We start from the raw sequence: 22,365 nt of genomic DNA, 5'->3' as shown, positions 1-22,365 counted from the left end.
CAAAGTGAGGCTCAGAAGGCAGCCGGGCGGGCATGTACCCCCAAATCCCGCACAGGAACCCCGCACAGGGTCGGCTCTGCCTCTGCCCCACTTCCAGCATTCTGCTCTGGCTGGCCTGCCCAGGGTCACTCTGCACCAGGCCCTGGGGGCTCTGACCAGCGTGGGCACTGCCAGCCTGACCCTCCTGTGCCCAGGGCGAGGTGGCCAGAGGTGAGCTCCCTGCGTGGGTCCACCTCCCTCGGGCAAGCTGCTCTCTCGGTCTCTATTGAGCAAACCCAGCAGGACGAAACTGCAGAAGCATTTTGGCTCTGTCAGTCATTCTCCCTGCCCCCTGCCACCCAGTCTGTTTGATCACTTCAGATTTTAGCTCCTCCATCTCCCCAGGGCTTGTTCCCTCCAAAGATGAGGTCTGTGTAATTCCTCAGTCTGAACCTGCCCCCAAGGCTCACGGCACTCAGGTCCTGCCTATCAGTGACCCATGGGAGACGGGAAGGTGGGCAGACATCTTAATCTCCCAGGCCCAGGCCCCACAGCAAGCAAGCAAGCAAGCAAGAGCCCCCCTAAAGAGCCTCACCCCACCCTGCCTGCAAGCCTCCCCCTCTCCCTGGCCTTCCCGAATCAGTCTCAGGTCTGGGAGACTGAAAAGTTCTTCCAGCTCCCAGCGGACTCCCCTCCTTCCCCCAATTCCTCCCAGGTGTGACAGGGATTGTCCTGTGAGGCAGCGCTTCTAAGAACCTACTTACAGAAACTGGATTTTCCTTTCTTCGAGGTCATTTGTAAAAAGCTGCTGATGGGGCCTCCCTGCCCCCAGCCCCTTGAGAGCCAGCCATCTGCAGCTGCCCATCGGGGGCCCAGATCCCCCCCCCGCCCCGCCACTTCACCGCGTGCTGCTCACGTGCCCCAGGAAAATATGCTCTAAGCCCCCTCTGGAAATAACTGCCCGCCACCTGGGCCTGCCAAGCGCCAGAGAAGGAACGCGGCTCCTGGCCCCCACTCTGCCAGAGGACCTCACCTGCGCCTACCCCTCACGGCACCCAGACTCCCCACGCCTCAGGCTCAAGCCCTGCACAACTGGCAGCTACACAGCTGCCCCCAGTGCCGTCATCCGTGCGCCTCCCACAGGGACCCTCACCCCATTTACTCTGGCTCCCCCCTGCACACCCCTGCCGGTGGGGGGGGGCCTCCTGCCCATGCACTGTGGCACGATCTCCGGCTCGAGCATCTTGCATCTTGTCCCAAATTACCCGTTCATGCGTAACCCTGCCCATTCTCATGGGGCATCATGCAGATGCCAGGAAGAACCAGAAGAGGAGGAAGCTGGGGCCAGAGCATGGGAGGGACTGGCCGGCAGGGAGCGGGCAGAGGGGGCTGGCAGGGTGAGCACCGGCCAGCTCCCGTGCCAAAGGGGCCGCGCTGTGGCTGGGAGAGACAGCCCTGCCTCCGCCTTCACCGTCACCCTCATCCTCGAGACAGGCCCTCGCTGGCTGGGGGTCAGCGCCCCACCCCCACCTCCGGCAGGCTCTGCTGCTGGCCAGGGCCCTTCAGGAGAGATGGTGCACACAGGCCTCCCTGCAGAGACAAGTTCCCTCCCAGCGGGGCCCCGCCGCTCTCCAAGAAAGCAGGTTTCTCCAGGCGGGACCACCGGCTTCACTGGGCATCTCGAACACCCCCTGGTTCGCCGGGGGCCCAGAGGCCCTGGACTGTGCTTTGGCTCCAGGAAGATGACGGGGCAGGGCCGGGCCTAGCCGTACCTCTCCAACGGAGTTGGACAGAGCCTGGACGATCTTCTCGTGGGCGGTGGCCACCACACTCTGCCCGTTGATCTCGATGATGCGGTGGCCGACGCGGACCCCGCCTCGCTCCGCGATGCCCCCTCGCATGAGGCTGCAGATCTAAGCAGACACGTGGGTCAGGTCAGCGCCCAAGTCCCCGCCACACCCGCCAGGCGCTCACGCCTGTCCCCGAAGACGGGACAGGAGAAATTAACCACGCGGAGGGAGAAGCCCCACCGGACAGAGGCTTCCTATGCATTACGTGGTGGTGACACGTGACTCGTGGGCAGGGGCCTTTATGACTTGGAAAATCTGTCAAAACCCACTGCAGCTGGGTTGGAATGGGCTTCTGGTGTTGAAAAAGAGCTGCTTCCCGACATCTATGCATATCCTAGAGGGAGACCAGGCTGCTATCAGCGGCCTCCTCAAAGGCCACACTTCTGGGAGTAAACGGACTCAGCTGAAGATCGCGCAGCGCCTTTGAGTGGCCCAGCCCAAACTGGACGAGGTCACTCGACGCATCACGCAGGGGCGTCCCAGTGGCTATGCAGTGCTCCTAGCCACTCAGGCCACCCCCAGTGGCCCTGGCACTGAGGGGAAGCCCATGGTAGAGCCAGGCCTACAGAGGCGGCTCCTCAGGAACCTGGTCTCCTACTTAAAACGGAAGCAGGCGGCGGGGGGGATCAGCCTGCCAGTGGGTGGGACCAAGGCAGAGACAGCAGGGCATGCTCTATGCCTTCCCAGCCTGCGGCTTTTCACCACAGCACCTCCAGTCAGCGCTAAGGACATTGGGCAAGCTAGAAGAAGAAAACGTGCTGATAGTCATAATAAGAGACACTGCCTAACTCCAAGCCGGCCTTTTTCAGCTCCATATTTGTGTCACAAAAGCAGTTATTTTAAAATCTGATCCCCTCTTCTCCCTTGGTTTGAATTCTCTGCTGGGTTGTTTTGGTTCCTTGGGTGGACGACCGAAGGCCTGTCCACCACCAAAACTAAGTTCTTAGGTTTTGGGGGTTTTTTTACAGCGATGAGAAGGGACTCTTGTCATGCTGACTTCTGGTGTATGAGATACTGTCTGCTGTGTTCTGTATTTTTTATTTTTTGACTAACTGTATGGAAAGTTGTCAGTAAAACCTTTGTCAGAGGATGGATTTAAAAAAAAATCTGTCAAAACCATAGCTTTTGAGAGAATCATGGGAACCTCAGACCCCCCACGGTGGGGCTCTGACCCTACTGCCCCACCCCACCAGTCATCCTGAAGCCTTTGTTCCTGTGTCGGGGTGTATGGAGGGTGTGTGGTGTAGACATTCTGGAAGATTCTCTGACCATCGTCCTCTGCTCTTCTCTCGAGCAAAGTCACCGACTCTCGCTCAGCTGGAGGTAATGATCTCGGGTGCTGGCAAATGGGGAGTGTGGGGAAATAAGGAAGCCCCAACTGGATGAGCTCCATCCGCCTGTGAAAGTCCCTTAAGACTGAGGCATTAGGGTTACACATCCATGAGAACCCAGAGAGCCAGAGCGGTAGGACCAGGGGCAGAAGTTAAGCCAGCTGCACCCGAGTGGCTCTGCTGACCCCAGAAGACCCCTGAAAGGTAGGGAAATGCCAGCCCGTGACAGGTGGTGCCCGGAAGCCCTGGAGAGGGCGGGTGTGAACGTGCTCACGCCTTACCACCCCACCACCAACCGAGGGCAGAGTCAGGCCTGTGAGGCAACCTGGTCCCTGGCCATGAGGTTTCGTGAGACCAGCGTCATCCACCACTAGAGGGCTCCCCTGTGTGTCCCCAACCCAGCACCTGAACCCTGGGGGGCCCTATGCAGCTTTGCTTAGATCCTGAGAGCCCCTTCCCCGGCATCACCTCAGCATTCCCGCCCGAGGGCTGTGCAGCAGCCAAGGATGAAGATGAGAAAGGCCAGAATCAGGTGGGCAAGGCCCAGGCTGGTGAGGCCCTGACCCAAGTGCCCACGGGCCACCCCATATGACCTAAAGGACTCACTGAATTCACAGCGGCCTCCGTGTTTCACCTTCCCCAGTCTTAAGTGGTTACTGCACAGCCACTGTCTTGGTGGTTTTTGTGACATTTGAAAGAATCCTTGCTCTTGACAAGGCAGGGGACCAAGAACCAAGGGCCTGGAGGGTGACTGTGGTCAGCACCCTGACGGGTCGAGGGCCCCAGGCCCACGGGAGCCACAGGCGTGTGTGGTGGAGGACGCCGGCCGGCCAGACGCTTTATCCGCGCTGCTGTTCTTTTTCCTTCCACAGGGAGGCGCTCCAGCACCCCGACCCTCGTCTTGCGGCGAAGGCCCTCCTGCCTTCAGCTCTGGCTGCGCTGACCCCTTCAGCTCTGGCTGCGCTGACATCCGAGCCACTGCTCTCTAAGCACTGGTGGGCCTGCTCAGTCAGCGGCCTCTGATTTCCAGGGCCCACCTTTCCACAGGACCACGCCAGCCCGCTGCCCCTCGAGACCTTCTGAAGCCTGAGTCCACTCAGGTACTCATGCCAGCGCGGGTTCCCCTGTCACACGTTTTGTGAGCTCTGCTTTGTCACAAACACACAGGCCTTTCTAAACCGGCCACGTGCCTGTGGCCCCCAAGTGGTACCAGAAGCCTCACGTCCCCCCTTTTGGAAGGAAGCACAGGTGCTTCTCAGCCGTCTGGACAACCGCAGCAGAGAGGTCACAGCCTGGAGCCCCGGTGCCCCAGCCAGTCAGGGCCCTGCCCAAGGTGGGGGAGAAAAGAAGCCACTCACCTGCACCCCCTTCCCAGAAGGGGGAACACCTGTCTGTCAAGTGAGGGCTCTGCCTGCCCGGCTGCCTAATACCTTACAAAATCATCAGATTAGCTGTTACTCCCCCACTCCCAAGAGGTTTAAAGGCATCTGAGCCCGATGGAACCACGCTTTGAGGAGCCTGAGCGGGGCCTCAGGAAGACCAGGCCGGCAGGGGGCCAGGCAGGGCCAGCTGCGCAGAGCTGTGCACTCCAGGAAGGTGACTTCTTGATTAAATCCCTGGTGGCAGCTTCCTCCTGTCTCGGAGAGCTGAAGGTGCCCAAGGAAAGCTCTGTGTACCCCTGGGGGAGAGGGGGGCCTTCTACAGGCGGCTTCTTGGTGTCTCAAACTGCATTGTGGGGAGAGAGAGCAGGGGTCCACAAGAAGAGCCTAACTGGGTCACCCAGGGCCTGTCTGCAAACAAATGCTTTGTACTCTGGGTGTAATGAAGCTGAAAATGGAAAAGCACTTGTGCAAGACCAACTCAGACGCCAGCCAACAATTCCGGGGACTCAGGGGACTTGGCTGTGTGGCACAGCAGCACAAGAGGCTCGCAGGCCCTGTAGTGCGAGACAGGAGAAACGACCCCGTGCATGCCGGAAGCCACCATCAGGGCCACATACACTGCTGATCACTCCAGCCCCGCGGCCAGACATGTCAGCCCCTGTACTGCTCCCAACACTGCCAAATCCACACCTGCGCTCACCCCCCATGCGCTCACAGCACCCCCCCTCCCCACCCCACCCCCCCCACATGTCTGCACTCCAGAAAGGACCTAAAGACGGGAAGCTGGTCTCGGGCCCAGTGCCCTCTGCTGCTCCCCAGCTGGGAGCCCGAGGGGAGCTGCTGCACCTTCCCAGCCTCAGTCCCGGCCTGTGGCAATACTGTGCCCCACCGGGCCGGCCTGGCAGACACAGCTTCACGAGGGCACCCCGGGTTTGCGAGAAGAGTTTCCCAGGCGGGGATACAGTGGCCTTCGTTTCCTGCTTCCCAGAACTGACAGGCGGATGGGTCCCCGGCCCAGGAGTACTTGAGATGATGGAACTGGACAGGCCGGACAGGAGGACATGCGTCCCCGCATTCACACGCCCCCCCCCCCGGGCCGCAACGGGCAGCTACGGTGAACCACGGACGCCCCACCAACAGTGTCTGTCCCCACCAGGAGTGTCATTCAGCTCACAAGGCAGGAACGCGACACGCCGCCCTGTGGGTGAACCCGAGGGTGACGCTGGGTGAGACAGCCAGGCATGAGCGCCAGGCACGGCTTCCACTTTCACCTGAGGGGCAGACAGAGAACAGAGCACGCGGGCCGGGTGGCCGGGGGGGGGGGGCGAGGGGGCTGGCGCCGGGTGGGAGCGAGCGGGGCTCCTGCTTTGAAGATGCAGCAGTAAGTTCCAGACCGGCTGCACACGCCCGAGAATCCACTTAGTGCTGCAGGGTGGCCATGATGGTGAACTTGAAGCTAATTTATTTTACCACGATTAAGAGCAGTGTTCTAAGAAAGTCAAGACCAGAAGGAAAGGTTGGGAGAGGGATCCCAACCTTAGGCGGATCCCACAAGGTTAACGTAGCTTCTTAGGCATGCAGGCCACCCCTTGTGTGGAGGGCGGGTGGCCGGGGGCCCCACAGGCAATGGGACACCCACCCCACGGGCACACACGCGCGTGCACACTGTGCCCTCCCCCTCCATAAGAGCACCCAGGCCTGCTCAGAGTGCCGTGTGCAGGGACAGGCTTCGTCCAGCTGCTCCCCCTCCCCGTCACAGCCTGCCCCTGCACGGGGCATGTTTCCATAGCAGCCCCCCGAAACCCCAGTTCCTGGGGGCTGATGAATGTCATGGCCTGCTGCCCTGGGCCGCTCAGGGCCATCCCCAGTCACAGCCAGCCAGTCCCGAGGACACGGGCCACCCCGTGGCTGCCCCAGGCCAGCGGAGCCAAGACTTTAGGTGGCCCCGTGAGGGGGAGGCCGGAGGTCCCAGAGAGAGCACCGCACTGTGGGCAGAGGGGGCCCAGGGGACACTCACCAGTTCAGCGCCCCTCGGTGAGGCTGGGCGGGACAGAGCCGAGACCCCAACCCGACCGCGTGGCAGGGGTACCTCTCCTGCCCTCAGAGCAAGCCCTGGACAGAGCAGCCAGCCCCCCAGGCCTCCTGGATACACTCTCAGACCACTCCTCCACGAGCCCGGCTGCTGGGAGAGGCCCTCGCACTCAGGAGCCACACGGCGACAGGCCACAGCCACGGGCAGTGGCCACGCCGGCTCACAGACATGGGGACACTGCTCAGCAGCAGTGCCGCTGGCGGCCCTGGACAGCACCCCCACACCCGACACCTGTCCGCGGCTCGGGCGCTCACAGGCAGGTGCAGGGGGCGCTGCTCCACGCAGCCACCGGCACCCCATTTCGGTCGGTCTAAACAGCATCAGGCCACGCGGACTCGTCTCCCTCCACACCCTCCCTGGGCTCCTGCACGGGCTGCGTGTGCCTGGACGGAGAGCTGAGGGCCATGGCGGCCCTGCCGCCGGCCACCCTGCCCCCAGCAAGCGGGTCCTCCTCCACGGGAGTGCCCCAGAGCACACAGGCCAGGGCCAGGCCGGCCAACTCCTGGGGCCCATGCACTGCCCCCAACAGGGGCCCCCACGGGGCGCCGACGGCATGGTGAGCCCCACACCGGACGCAGAGGGCCGTTCTCATCCACAGAAGCTGGCGCAGGTGAGCCACCCGGCTGTCTCAGTATACGTCATGGGTCTCCTCAGTCAGCTGACATCCCCCATTTGAAGGGAGCCCAGAAAGGCTAAGCGACTCGCCCAGAGTCACACGGCTGAGAAGTTGTGGCCACACTGGCCAGACACCCCCACCCCCTTTGCCTCTGACCACGTTCCCCGACTGTGCGCTGCCGAGTTCATGAAAAGTTCCGCCCAGCCCGTAGGAAGTGGTAGACACGGCTGTGGCCAAGTCGGTGTCTCTGTCTCCCCACTGCTTCAGTGGGGTCTTGCCCCACTGACCAGGCGAAGGCCAGTCTGCACCCCGAGTGGTTCCACGCAATGACGCCCCTCCCCACTGCGACTCAACTCCTACGGGGTGGCAACCTGGGAGCTACTTGTCCCGGCGGCAAGTGAGCCCTGACCAGGAACAGAGGCCTGGAGGCCATGCCCTGGGCTCCTACACTGCTTCTCCGGGAGCAACTGGGGAAGTTCCGTCCCATTTGCAGTTGGTTTTCTAGAATGTTCCCCCACGGGGTTTCCTCTGTGGCTATGGGTGGGCACACACCTTTTCCTCCTCACTTGACACCACTTCTACGCCCACCTTTTCTTCTGTGGCCTTTTAATCCTCTCAGCTGGTGTCCCCTCCCCTGTGGTCACTTCCCTAGCCACTGAGAATGCTGCAGGAGGAATAACTTAGGAAATGGAAACCACACTGGCCAGACAGGGTCAGAGAGAAGCAAAAAGGGCCTGCACCAGGGAGTCTCGGTGCCATCAAGCTATCGCCAGCCACTGCGGCCTGAGTTCGATCCCTGGCCAGAGCTGGCCCGCCTCTCCTGTCTCGCCCGCTGCTCCCCTCAGCCGTGTATTTCAGCTGATCTGCCTGTCCTGCTCCCCACTTTGTCTCTGGTGAATCCTCTTACACCTACACAAACCTCTGGCCTGTACCCTGGTTCTGAATGCATAAATAGAAATAAATCTTTTTTAAAAAGCAAGAAAACTGAACTAAAGAGCTCGACCTGAGAAACAGGTACTGAAATTTGAGCAGCCTCACTCAAACCCAGCATCACCTCTTCCAGGAAGCCCTCCTTCCTCCTCAGTGCCTCCACACATGGTTCTGAACAGGAGAGTGAATAAACGAATGAATAAGTGAAAAACGAGCGAGTGGATGTCTTCCCCCCGCGGGCCAGATGCTGCCTCTGGCTATGTGTGCACATGCACGTGGCCAGTTGGGAAAGGCCTGGTACCTGGTACCAATGGCTTCCCACCCCTCCCCGCCGCGCACCTTCTCTCCCCCTCCCTCCCCCCACTGAAAAGCAGCTGTTTGCAGAGAGCACTTAGTGCAGAGACAAGGGTGCCCCAGGCAAGGACGGCACTCCACTGCCAGCACTGGTCCTCTCTCCCTGTCTCACTGGTACTCCAGGCCTGTCCCACATGGCCTGGCTGCTGGTAGCTGGTCTCACCGGCCAGGGTGTGGGCATGAGCCTTTCAGTTACGGGCAGCTCCAGAGGTAGCGGGGTGGCGGCGGGGAGAGAGGGGTAATGAGAGCTGCACCCCTGCTCCCTGCACCCAGACCCTCCACACGGAGGGCAGGGATGATGGACTCACGATTCCATTCTGAACACTGAAGCCGAGCTGGTACTTGAGGTCGGGCCGCTTGATGAGGACCGTGGTGACCGGCGGGCAGCTGACGATGTTGAGCTTCACCTGTGTCTGGTTCTTCAGACCCTGCAGAGCACGGGGACGGGAGTCACAGGCCACTGCGGCCTCGCAGGCCCAGGCCGAGGACCCGCGGGCTCCTGCTGGCCTGAGTGGGCCTGTGAGAGGACACCCACACCCAGGAGCCAAGGCCTCTGAGGTGCATCCGGGCCAGTGGAGGCCTCAGAGGCGCATCATGCCGAGAGGAGGGAGACACCGCCACGCAGGCTGTGAGAGACTGAAGCTGTCCCCGACAGGCGAGCAGAGCCTCTGGGCTGGCGGGTCTGCTCATCCCGCCCGGGGCCTCTAGCGACCCAGATGGTCAGGCGGGAAGGCCCTGGCCCCTCGTGCTGGTGTCCTCTCTGCCTGAGCCCCCAGGGGCAGTGCAGCATCCCCCAAGGCTGCAGGCTCAGGGGTCAGCCGGTCAGAAGAGCCTCCTGGCTCCCACATCCACAGAGGGTGCCCGGCCCTCCCAGGGTCCTAAAACCGGGAAGCCCCAGGCCAATGGCGACAAGTGGGACCCTGCATCTCTGGGCCCTCGGCCCCCGCTGGAGTCACTGTGGCTCAGCCTTGGGCCAGGGGAAACCAAAATGGCTCCTGGGAGCTGGGATGGTCTGGGGCCTCGCTGGCATTAGCATGCACTAGTTGACCTCAGCTTCCCCCGGGGGAAGGGAGCTTATGATGAGGGGGGTGGGTCCCTGCGTCCACCTTGATGATGCCCTGGCAGGTGGCGAGCGGCAGCCCCACCAGGCTGGTGCCGTTGATGGACATGATCTGGTCCCCAATGCTCAGCTTCCCCGAGCGGGCGGCCGGGCCGCCGTTCATCATGTTGGCTAGAATCACAGTGGGCAGGATGGAGCCCCAGCCCGACTCCACCACCACCACGCCCAGGATCTCGCCCTTGTGCTTCTCCAGCTGCAGCTGCAAGGAAACAGCAGAGTCAGAGGGGCAGCAGCCTTGGTCCACGCTGGCGCCCATCCTCCTGGGGCCCACCTCGCCCAGCCGGGCCCCTTTCTCCTACACCAGTGTCAGCTCCCCCAGCAGAGAGGACACCGAGGCAGAGTCATGTCCTCAGACTCCAGGCTCAGCTCTTGCCCCCAGCCTTTGTTCTAGAAAAGTCCTAGTTTCTCTCGACCTCAAGGGCCATTCTCTCAGAAAGCTGCCTGTCTTTACTCCAGCAGGTGGCCTGGGTCATTCATTCATTCAATGATCAACCCCAAACACTCACTGAACTAGCAGCCAGGGTCACTCATCCAGGAGGAGTCAGCTCGTTCATCGTTTGCTCACTAGCAAGCAATCAGGGTCATTCTTTCACTCATTTAACAAGCCTCAGGACCATTCCTTCACCAAGTGGTCAGGATCATGTGTTTACTCCTTCACAAGCAAACTAAATCATGCATTCATTCAGGGAGAGCCAGCCACTCTCTCATTCACCTCTTCAGTCAACAAACAAGCCGGGTCATTCATTCACCATTAAACTAGCATCCAAGGTCTCTCATGCAAGAAGTCGTCAGCGCCACTCATTCATTCACAAGTAGAATCATTCATTCATTCCCTCATTCATTCAAGAGCAGTCAGAATAGAGGTCCTCCCAGGGGCTCGCTCCTCGGCCTCAGAACGCTCTAGAGGCCTCTGAGAAGACCCACGGGGCCTGCACAACCTGCAGCTTTGAAACCCCACCAGGCAGCGCGCCATGTTTCCGTCTTCCAGTGCCTCCTGCCTGCTTTCAGAAACAGCTCCTGGGTGCTCAGTGCCAGCCGAAGATAAAAGCAACATTAAAAGGCGCATTTTCAAGGTCATTAAGACTGATTCCAATCAGCCTCTCTGCTAACAGCGTCTCATTTCACACAAGCGCTCAGCTCCCACGCTGGCACCAGATGTACTTTCCGGGTGCACCCCGGCCTGCTGGGGAGACGTTGACATCGAGAGCCCCGTGCAGGGGCACTGAGCTGGGCAGCACCAGGCCCCCCCAGGGGCCGAGGCCGCCTGGGGGCGCTCCTGCTGGGAGGGCCACTCACCTCCTTGCAGTTCTCCGAGTTTGAGAAGTGGATGAGGTCGTCGTTGTACATCTCCTGGGTGTTGATGATGTCGCTGTACTCCTTCTGGCTCAGGTCTTCGGGGTTGATGCCGTTGGCCCTCAGGAACTCCTGGTAGGCCACGCTGAAGGCCTGGCCGATGGACTGGGCGATGAGCTGGGCCTGTGGCAGCGTGGGGGCATCAGGGACAAGCACAGAGGCACGGACTGCGCGCGCCCAGAGAAGGGGGGGCCGCCACAGGCTGGGCGCAGAGCCTGCACATCGGGGTGCCCCGCTGAGATTTGAAAGAACAGGAGAGAATCTCCGGGGCCTCATTGCGTGAGAGCTGTCCTCCCTCACCCCACTGTGGGCCCCAGGGAGTGTGAACCTTCCTGCTATCCTGTACCCGTCAAGGCGCCCGCCGGAGCTGCTGAACTCCCAGACATTCCAGGCCAAGCAGTCTAGGGTGACTATTTGAACAATTTGCTAATTATCACATTTTTGTTGCTGTCACAGGTGACTACGGTATTTTCTTCCCACTCATCTTATTCCAAATCTCAGAGCTGCAGGGTTGTCATCAACGGGGGAGGCAGGCAGGGCTCAACCGTCTCGTGGCGAGGTGTGGCCGGGCCAGGCTGGGCCAGCGAGAGGCCTTGGGACATCTGCACGGCCCCTCTGTGACATGACTGAACCTCTCACACTGCAGAGGCCTGGCGGTGCACAACCACTGGCTGGTGTGTAGCCAGGGACGGTAGCAGGCGAGAGCAGCACTCTGGCGCTCCCAGGAGAGGGGGAGCAGACGAGCAGATGCGCAGCTGGGGCCCGGGGGGCCCGGGGCGCCATCTCAGCGCACAGCAGGGCTGCGGGACCCCAACTCTGCCCCCCCCGGGCTCCCACCCACCTACCTCCCCCACTGCCATCAAGGGGGCCTCTGCAGGTGCACCCCCGGCACCCCCCAGCAAACCGTGAAAACCAAATCTTTCTCCCTCTGCACCCTGCCTGAGCTGAGTGCTTCACAGGATGGCAGGACTAGCTAAAGGAAGAACAGGCGCAGCTTCTGCAACAGGTGTGGCGTCTACAGGGCACTGCCCTCCCAAATCGGGCCCTGAGCAGCTTCCAGGATGGGCCCGCACCTGGCTCAACAGGAGCAAGCCCAACAGGACAGGAGGGCAGCTCAGCTCCACCGCCAGCGGCGCCCGGGGCCGCCAGGTGGCGCTGCCAGCCTGGACACAGCGGGGCCGGAAGGGCAGGAGCCAGAGGGGCTCCCGCCAAAGGTGGGGGTCTGGGCTTCAGGGGTGGGGTGGGGAAACGGGCTAGCAGCCTCGGGCAGGTGGGCGGGGAAGGGGAGACCCGCCATTCCCGGCAGGACTCTGCACCAGCTTCTCACCTGTGCGACTCACCACTCCCAAGGGCCAAGCTCATTTCACACACGGGAAACTGAGGCTCAGAGAGGCCACTCATGACGTGCAGGCCGCCCCCGTTCTCTCCTGGGTGTTTCACTCTGCTTCCTCCAGGCCTTCGGAGCCCCCTCCCCCGGCTGCCCACCCTGAAGGAGCCACCCTTGGTCCCATTCTCTGGGCAGCTGCCCTGTGGCCCCCTCACACCCTGCCGGACAGGCCCATCCCTCCTGCCAAGGGCCACACAGAGCCCCTCTCTGACCGCCTTTGGGCTGGCCTCATCTGCCACTGCACAGGGGAAACCGAGGCCAGGTCAGCGCCGCGCACCTCCCGCCACTTGGCTGCTTCTCGCCTTACTGCGGGCACTCACTGCCCTTCTCGAGGCCCTACGTCTCCCACCGGGTCTTGAAGTCACCCTCAGGCCTGGAGTCCCACAAAAGTGCCCACCCATGGCGATGGGTGTCTGTTCCAGTGGGAGGACGTGAGTTTGTGTTTCTCTACCAAGGTGCCACTGCCCCAGGGCACTTCCAGTGATGTCAGCTTCTCAGCAAGAAGATGACCGGCCTCCCCAACACCCCTCCCCCCTGTCTTAAGATGTGACCGTTTGGGACACTTCCCCACAGCTCCAGGTCCCCAAGACACCCTCAAGATCACGTGTGAACAAAAACGCTCTTTCTAAGAGTCCTCAAGCATCATGGAGAGAAGGCGCTTTACAAGTGTCATGGAGAAGAGATAATTTTGTAAAATTTTACTCTGGCAGCAGCCATAGGAGAGGCCCAGCAGGGGCTCCCCGTTGTCCTGGGTGAGACCCGCCACAGGGGGGGCAGCTGAGAGACACCCCCAAAGCTCCGCCCTCTCCTGGGCGCCATTTCCCCCCTCGTGGCTGAGGAAGAGGGTGTCACCCCATTCAAGATTCACCCCGGGCCTGAGAATGAGGCACAGGGAAAGCCAGTGAAGGGGTACTTCATTTTCTGAGAGAACAGGTTCCCAGAGCTCTTCGGAACGCGCTTCCCGAGTCCAGCTGACTGTGGGAACGCCCACACGTTTACAGTACGGTATAAACATGGACGCCATTGACAGCACCTTTAGAACTTACTTCACGAGGTTCACCGTCCCTGTGAACCCCGGGACAGAGGCATCACGGGTCGGAGGTGGGGTGGGCGCCCCCAGCCCCGCCCGCGGCCAGGTGGGGTCGGGGCCCTCGGGAAGCGCATCACGCACCCCGGGCTCTACTTACGTCTTCGGATTCGAACACGTGGCAGATCATCTTGTACTGCTTCTTGCCCTCCTGCGCCCCGGGGGTGGTCTCGATGCAGTCCTGGGAGGCGGACCGGGGCATGCGGCGCCTGGCCATCAGCACCACGATGTTCCCGATGTCGGCGATGTAGGAGATGGTGCGCAGGGCGTGGTCCATCATGGTTTCCTGGCGGGAGGAGACAAGGGGATGCACGTCAGGGAACGTGACGGTGACGTGACGGTGGGAATAGCTGCAGCCGCTTCCAGATGATCTCCAGGGGAACAAAGTCGCCCCATGAAGAACCACTGCCCTAGCAGGCAGAGCACTGGCGGGTGACGACTTACAGTCGGATGGATGAACCTGCCTTCACATCAGCCCCAGCTTCCAAAATGGCGCTGGGGAGCTCAGTCCCTGTGGGAGAAAGAGCAGGAAAGCTGCATTGTGGGGACGCCCGGATCCAGCCGATCACATGCTCTGGGGAAGGGTCCCCCCTCTAGAGGCGCGCACCCCACCCAGGTCCAAGAGCGCCTGACCCCGACGCCTCTGCAGAGCAGAAGAAGGCGTCAAAGCCAACGTTTCCCACTATAGGTCCTTCCCAGGGAGCCCAAGCAGCCTGGGTCCCCGTTAGGGGCCACAGGAGGCCGTTGGCTGACACTGAACTGTGGGGGGGCCCCGAGGCCCCTGCAGGCCCATGATTCTTGATGGCTTTTGTTTTCTGACAGGAATCTCCACCGAGCTTCTTGCCCCCACCCCCAGCCAGCCAGGCTACACACAAAGGCTCTGAGAAACTAATCAGTTGGTCTTTTATGTCTTTGTTCTCTGTCCACAAAAGAAATCGGGTGTTTCTGCGACCTCTGAAGCCCTTTTCTTCCTCCCAGAATCCACTTTTGTGTAGTGGGTATTTGTCATCCTTGGGCTGATTTGCTTTCTGGCCTATGTTGTGGGGGTGGTATATCACCCCAAAACTACCTTTTGCGGTGGGACTTATGGAAGGGGAAGTCAGGGTGAGTCTGATTTCTCCTGATGTCCAGAATCAATCCCCAGGTGTCAGACACATTCTCTCCCCCAGCACCTCCTTCCTCTCAGACAGATGCTGACCACCACACACCTGACTTCAAACTTTGCTGTAAAGCAACAGTACTAAAAAATAATAATAATAACAGTGTTGGTGCACAAACAGATATATGGATCAGTGGGCTAGAGTCAAAGGCCCAGAGATAAATCCACATACACGCCAGCACCTAATCTATGACACAGATGCGATGACCATAACGTGGGACCCGACAACCTCGCCAGCAAATGGTGCCGGGAGCATCCGCTCTCCTGCCCTGACTGCCGTCTTCAGCCTACACAGCCCCCCTCGTCTGCTCCCACTCTTGTCTGCCAATGTTTTGTTTTTTTATTTTTCAGTCAAGCTAATTTCCTACCCTACCTCTCTTTCAGTTTACCCCAAACAGTACCCAGAACAAGCTCACAGAATGGCCTGCTTATACCACCCACCCTCAGCCAGGCCAGGTTGTGCCTTCAAGAGCCTTCCTGACCCAACCTCCCAGCCCTTGTTCCCCTCACTTCTTCTCTAGTCCAACTCCAAAGGTGCCGATGGGCCCACACAAATCAGTGCTTGGTTGGTTTACTTTCACGGGGTGACGACCCACACACCTCCACATATCCGCCTTCCCTCTCCCGCAGGCCAGCCCAAGTTCTAGGTGGTTCGGGTGGGAACCTGGTCTAGCTATCTCAGGCTGCCAGCATTTCTCCCGAGTGCGCAGGGCACCAGGCGTGTCTCTTCTACCCAGCTAGAGAGCGGGTCCTCAGTCGCAGGGTGCGTCCTCTGCTCCCACCGGCCCTGACACCCAGCAACTTGGCAGGGGCTTGGAATTGGCCAGGAAGTCAAAGATGCCAGGAGAAATGGCTCCTGCACCAACCAGCTGTTCCCCAGCAAGACAAGTCAGCAACGTTCCCATCAAGAAAGAGAGCACAGCAGATTCACTTCCCAACTGGGAGATCTCGCCCCCCACCCCCAGACCTGTCATCCCTCTTTATGGGAGGGGTTCATGCGCAGCTCACACAGCTGCTGGCGGGGAGCAGTTCGGCAGCGGGAGGGGTGATGGCAGACTGGCATGTGGCCTCTCCTAAAGGAGGATCCCACTCCCTACCCTCCCCTCCCCACCCACCCGGGCCTCAGAAACCCTGCTGTGTGATGCATGGGAAGGCTGGGAGGGGAAGGAAATGAAGAACAAAGAGAGACAAAGACTCACAACCAAGGGGGCCGCCAGCAGCCCCTGCTGCCAGAGGCCAAAGTGGACAGAGGTGCTTTAGTGCTGCTCAGAACCCGGCAGCCAGTCGGCCGGGGGAGGTAAAGCAAGATGAAGGGAAAGGAGCTTCCTCCGTGGCCACGGGCAGGACCTTGACCTCAGTGCCTCCCCTGGGTGTTGCTCTACAGTCACAGAGCTCAGCTCCGCTTCTGCCTGGACATCAGGGCCAGAAGGCCGTCCACACCCCAAGCCGTGGCCTGGCTCGGTCTGCAGACCACGCAGCTCCATACCTGGACCCCAGGGTTCTCTCCATCTGTGTTATGTCAGGTGCCCTCAAACCCTTGGGAGCTTCCTGTCCAGCTCAGATCCAAATTATTACTAGCAGGTCTCTGGGGGTGGCCTGAGCAGAATAAAACCTGAGGTGTCCTGCTCTGACTCCAGAACATTCCTGTTTACAATGCCTGGTGGGTCATGGGGACCTCCAGGTTGGGCTTTCACAGCCCCTGGGTGGATCTTGGTGGTAGTGGTGGTGGGGGGTAGTGTCCAGCCCTCAGTGATGTGTGAGGACCAAGAATGGCAAAAAAGCCTGAGAGGACAGGAGTCCTTTGATCCCCAAGTGGCAGGAGAACCCCCTCCTGGTGGTGACAGGAAGATGCCCTGGAAATCTGTGGTCACAGCCTGGACTCTGGGGCAGGGTCTGGGCCCTGACATCAAGATGGCCACGCTGCCACACAGTAATTCTCGTGCATGGTGAGACTATCATCTGACCTCATTCTTTGCCTATGGCTGCCCAGTGTCTCCACGCCACTTGTTGAAGAGACTTTCTTCACAGCTTGCTCTTGGCGTCTTTGTCCTAAATTGACTTTCCACATGTGTGGGTTTATTTCTGGGCTCTCAGTTCTAGTCCATCATCTGGGTGCTTGTTTTTATTCCAATGCCATACTGTTTTGATTACTATCACTTTGTAATCTAGAAGCCCGGAGCATGAGGCCCTGTTCTTTGTTCTCAGGATCACTTGGGTTCTTTGGGGGTCTTCTGTGGTTCCAGACAAATTTTAGTTTGTTTTCTATTTAGCTGAAAAATACCATAGAAATTTGATAGGGACAGCATTGCATTGGTGTATTGCTCTGGTCATTGGCCATTTTAACAATGTTTAGTCTTCAAAAGGATGAGCACACAGTCTTTTCCATTTCTTTGTATTGTCTATTTCTTTTTAAAATGGCTTATCCATCGTGACATGACACTTTCAGCCAGTGCAACAGGGAAGTCCAGCTAAGGGCCTATCTTGAACAGCCAACAAAGGGATGCTGCAACCTCTGGTCTACTCTAAGGAACAGACTCCTCTGTCCCTCATTACAACTTTCACTTTCATAGGCCCCATTTCCCAGGGTAGGCTGAGGACAAGACTGATCACATGGCTTCCGACGATGTCCTGTTCTGTTCATCAGACGACACCCCAGTACCCATGGGCAAAGGCAGCACCTGGCTGTGCCATTCTCACTATGAGGAACCAAGGTGACTCAAGAAATAGCTTATTCCAGGTCTGGATCAGGGGACTGCAAGGACACCATATGTCTCACGAAGCAAGGGCATGTTCAAAGAATAAATGGATGGCTTCAAAGTGATGTAAGACCCAGTGGGGAGGCCGCTGGCTAAACCTGGGACAGTTTGAGCACCAAAAAGGACAACTGGTAATAGATTATAACATATATTGGGGGCAAAAATAGGAGACATGATTCCACAGTGGAAAGGCAGAAACAAAAGCTCTTCTTTGTAGAAGAATTCAGATAATGAAAGTAGAACGCGTGAGATAATTAGAAAATCGCCATTTTGCACTTAAGCCAACTCAGGCAAGATCACCACTGCGTGCTATTACCATCAGACACGGCATGTTGGGGAAGAGGGCACCCACATATCCGGAAGGTGTTACTTCCATGGGTTACTTGCCAACGACTGGGAAGCTAAGGGGACTGTCCACAGGCATCTGCTCACCTCATCCAGCCCCAGCACGAGTGGGAAGCCCCCGGGCCCTCAGCAACCTCCTACCCATCACATCTCAGGCAGCAGCACTGCCTGGTTCCCGGGACCCACCCACGCCTCCCACTGTCCCTGGCCTCCCACCACCCTCTCTCAGCCTCAGCTCACAGTCTTTATATACTGAACGGTCACTTTCTCTCACGCATCTGTGTCCCTGTCTTCTCACAACAGCAGCGCATGCAGACTCAGACAGAGAAAGGGCGAGAACAGTGGTCGGCCACCAGCTGGCCCCACCCAGCACACGCTTCCCAGGTAGAAAAGCCTCAAGCACCTGCTCACTGGGAAACCACCAAGCTCAGGGCTGTGAGGGGCCCTGGCACTTCCACCCTCCAGCTGGGTTTCCCAGGTCTGGCACGCGGAGAGTTCAGGAAGGCCGTTCTAGAATCCTGGTGGGTGAGCACACCACTCCCGGCCCCCATCCCTTCTCCCTCGCTTTTGTCTATTTAATCCCAGCTGCAGTTGCGCACCTGTCACCCCTAAGCCTGCTTAGCCCTCTCCCCAGCTCACTCCACACCCACTCAGGACCCAGGGTGCTGAGCAACGTCCCTGGGGACAGCAGTTCAGCCACGCAGAAGAAAGTTCTGCAGGAGCCCACGTGCTGTGCCCGTACCCGGGCGGGAAGTCAGGAGACGCCTGACCTGGTTTTAAACAATGGTGCCTAAATGCTTACCTGGGTGTCGGCATTTAACACCTTGATCCTCTGGGTGGAGATGAACAGGTCCACTTCGGTCAGAGTCTGGGCGTCCCCCTCCGAATTCTAAGAGAGGACAGTGGATGCTGTTACAAATCAGAAAAACTAACTTGAACAAAGGCTTGACAATTTTACTAATGATCCCGGGAGCCCCTAGAGGGAAATGCTCCTCCAGCACGAGCAGCCATTGGAAACCTAAATGCAGGCGCTTTGCAGTGCCAGCCGGAGCCAAGTGTGCTCTGAAGGCAGTTTGCACGGGGTACAGAGAGGGAGGGAGGGCTTCCGGCTTCCGGGAGGGCTGAGCACGAAGGGGGGGCTGGACGCCTGGGGTCTCCTGTCACAATGTCCGACATGCAGCCCCTCCACCCGTAAAAACCGTGCCTGCCTGCCAATCCTTGCAGAACTCAAGAAGGCACAGGGTCTGTGTAATTGGGCAACATTTCTTGGATATGGGATTCCAAATAATCCTAGCAAATGGGGAAGAGATTTTCAAAGAAGTTGGATTAGACTTCTTTGTGCAACCAGCGTTTTCTACTGGTCTAAACAGCAGCAGAAACATTGACGACTGCCCCCCCGCCCCCACCCCCAGCAGTCTTGCAATATTGATCTCCGACCTTGCTTCCCAAAGGGGAACTAGACCTCAGTTGCTGTGGAAGACAGGATAGAAGCCAAAGGAAGCTGTCAAGCTCATCATATGCCGTCAGTTAGGTGCACATGGAATGTTCTGGAAGCCGAGTCAACTAGGGAGGCTCTGGCTCAAACCAGGGCAGTGCTGCATTGGTTTCTGCATCTGTGGGAATCCTAATTACTTCTGCACAGAGGTAATGAAATAAATACAAGCCCCTCTGGCTTGCCCACTGAGGTAAATAAATCTCTGTGGTCACTCGGGAGCCCATGTGGTTTCATTTCTATTTCAAAAGAGCAGAAACCGTGATTTAACTGCTCACCAGAAAATTTGAAATCAAAAATTCCCCTGCTGACAATTCCTTGAGAATTGTGAGCCACAAAGAGACCCCATATTATAGTGATAAGTTTGTATTTTCATCCAGTTTTTGAGGGGGAGGTCTTTTTTGGGGTCTGGGCCTCCACGGGGTGACACCGCTTTTAACTGATGGTAGAGTCCAGAATAATGCCATTGAAATCATCGGAAGGACTGGGAACGCATTTCCTCTCCCGTGTTTTTTACAGGTGGGTGATAACTCTACATGCTTATGTTTTGAAAGATGATCATCTAGGTCAAAACCTTCTTGCTGAAACGTAGTTCGGGCCAGAAGTAAATAGAAAAGTTGCAGATTTGGTCTGAGGGATGATTGAGGAAATGAACACCTGACAGACTTAATGGCAGAAGAGGGTCAGACTTGAACTGTCAGGACTCCAACTGGGGGTACAAGATGAGGCTGAAACCTGACCAAAAGCAGGGAAGGAGGGCGAGACCCCTCGGGCTCCCCCTGGAGGAAGGGAGAGTAAAAACAGCTGGATTCTGCAGAGATGCAATTTGACCTGCAGGGTACCTATGGGTGGGCTCACAGCACCCCGATGAGTCTGTGGGTGGGGTGGCTCTCTGATGGGGGCCCAAGCTCATCCTGGGACTCACAATACACCATTTTCCTGTCCAGCAGAGCACAGAAAGGGCCCTTGACAATGAAGCTGAGCCTCTCCTGCCCGGAAGGAAGAGTAACCCTTCCTGGCTGTCATGCTGGTATCTGCAAGCGCTCTGAGCAGCCCTGCCACAGCCCACCCCTGTAGGCTTCCAGACCTGAGGAGCACCCCTGCTCCCACTGCCAGTGCTTGTGCTATCCTGGGAGGGCCTGGGGTGACTGTGGGTGTAAAAACCAGGCCCCTCTGCGCTCCCGGTGGAAAGCAGGCAGGGCCCAGGCACATGTGGGACTTCCTTCCTCTCCTGCAGCAGGCCACGCTGTGGAACAAAGAGCAAATGTCACAGCGGAGATGTGTCACTGCAGGAAGAACAGGCCCCAGACAGGGCCTCTGGCCACATGGCCAGGAAGTGGCCTTCCAGGCGGGAATGGGACACTGAACCTCTTGCTATCCAAGCTACGGGCCACTGTCAAGTCACTGTCCTCCGACAGGGCACGTTTGATTTTCCCTGCATCAGGAAGTGAGTTAAAAAATCTCCAGCACTGGGCCCTCCCTGGTGGCGTAGCAGGTTAAAGCACAGCACTAAGAAACTAAAGCTACTACAGCATGAGTTCGATCCCCGTCTGCCCCGGAGGTGACCACATGGCGCGGCAGACCTCTCCTGACCCGCCCGCTGCTCCCCTCAGCAGTGTACTTCATCGATTTGCCTGTTCTGCTCCCCACTCTGTCTCTGGGGAAGCCTCTCACCACCCCTGCACCTCTGACCTATACCCCACTTCTGTATGCATAAATAAATAATAAAATCTTTAAAGAAAAGAATCTCCAGCACTGAAGAAGTGACCGAGCTGGGCAGTAAGTGACCAGCGAAGGTTACCTCGATGTTTGAAAGTCTACCTCATGCTTCAGAAATTTCTTACAACAGAGCAAGCCTCTCCTGGGCTACTGAGCTGCTCATCATCCTGCTCTGGTAAGTGAAACTTAATGAGTCTTTAAATATCAGAACAATTTAATTAATGGTGTACAGGAGGCCCCGCTCTAAGTGCCTCACACGGTCACCTCAAACGCCACATTTTAAAACAGCTGCGTGAAACAGCAACAGAGCAGCATCCGCCCTGCGCCAGCACACGGACTCTGACACCGGACGACAAAAACAGGTAACAAGGAAATGCTCCCGTAAGTGGCGATTAGAGAAACAGAAGCTTCGGGGCCCTGCCTGGTAGCACAATGGGTTAGGACGCCGCCCTGCAAGCTGGCCGCAGCCGCCTCCGTGAGAGCTCGATCCTGGCCCTGAGCTGACCCACGTGGCTCGGCAGACCTCTCCTGTCTCCCCGCTGCTCCCCTCAGCAGTGCGCTTCCTCAGTCTGCCTGTTCTGCTCCCCACTCTGTCTCTGGTGAGTCCTCTCACTGTCCCTGAGCCTCTGGCCTGCACCCGTTCCGTAAGCATACATAAACAGATCTTAAAGAAAGAAAGAAAAGCTTCTATGATTTCATTCAAAAGCCTGGTATTTACCGAGGGCAGAGGGGGAAACGGGCCCAGGATTTTCACCCCCCTACCCCCACCCCCATGCCAGGACACGCGGCACACACACACACACACACACACACACACACACAGCCCCGCGCCAGTGCACGTCCTACACACCGCTTTCTTCTTGATTTTAGCCGCCTTTTGCATCCTCTGAGCAGCATGGAAGAGAAGGGGAGGACAGGTGGGTGCAAAGAGAACGTGTGAGCAGGCGACTTCGGTCTTGGGCCCAACACCTCCTCCCAGGCCTGGGCCAGGTGCCCAGTGGAAGCCCTGTGGGAGGGCTGCACAGCCACCACCCCGGGGAGCACACGGGTTCATCAAGATAAGCCCACGGGAGCCCTGGGGTGCGGGCAGTGACTGACCCGAGAGGGCCCCAGGATGCCAGAGCCGCCGCGGAGCGGCAGGAGGGCCCAGGGAGCAGCGGCCGTCAGTGGGCGGGGGCAGAGGAGGGTGGGCACGGGGCTTCCGCAGGGCCGCAGCCTCCGCAGACCTGGGGCTCCCGAGGGGCGCTGCCCAGGACACCCTGCCCTTTCCCCCGACTCCGCTAGCATTGCATTGGCCTCACCTCCCCTACTCCCAGCCGGCCCAACACACGCCAGAGGTCACGGAGTCAGTAGTACACACTAGTCCCCCTTTACCCATTGCTGGGGTGTCTGTTGCCTGCAATCAGTCAACAG

General features: G+C 58.7%; 1 protein-coding gene and 1 pseudogene across 4 annotated transcripts in view; one reads left to right on the top strand and one right to left on the bottom strand.

The window, feature by feature from the left end:
* The window catches only part of APBA2 (amyloid beta (A4) precursor protein-binding, family A, member 2), a 163,985-nt gene that overhangs the window by 1,698 nt on the left and 139,922 nt on the right, over positions 1-22,365 (bottom strand). For all 4 annotated transcript variants that reach the window (XM_012732735.1, XM_012732734.1, XM_012732733.1 and 1 more), the window contains 7 exons: positions 21,803-21,838; positions 18,544-18,630; positions 13,582-13,767; positions 10,951-11,130; positions 9,641-9,853; positions 8,843-8,962; positions 1,752-1,892 (listed from right to left, as the gene is read on the bottom strand). In XM_012732735.1, the coding sequence (XP_012588189.1) occupies positions 1,752-1,892; positions 8,843-8,962; positions 9,641-9,853; positions 10,951-11,130; positions 13,582-13,767; positions 18,544-18,630; positions 21,803-21,838 (963 nt within the window). The remainder of the gene's footprint in view (positions 1-1,751; positions 1,893-8,842; positions 8,963-9,640; positions 9,854-10,950; positions 11,131-13,581; positions 13,768-18,543; positions 18,631-21,802; positions 21,839-22,365) is intronic.
* On the top strand, positions 1,934-5,216 carry LOC105854384 (annotated as a pseudogene).

The sequence above is a fragment of the Condylura cristata genome, unplaced genomic scaffold, assembly GCF_000260355.1.
Source record: "Condylura cristata isolate star-nosed mole 26May11 unplaced genomic scaffold, ConCri1.0 scaffold00035, whole genome shotgun sequence".
Lineage (NCBI taxonomy): Eukaryota > Metazoa > Chordata > Mammalia > Eulipotyphla > Talpidae > Condylura > Condylura cristata.
The sequence above is the reverse complement of the archived record's forward strand: the minus strand, read 5'-3'. Positions and strand labels throughout refer to the sequence as shown.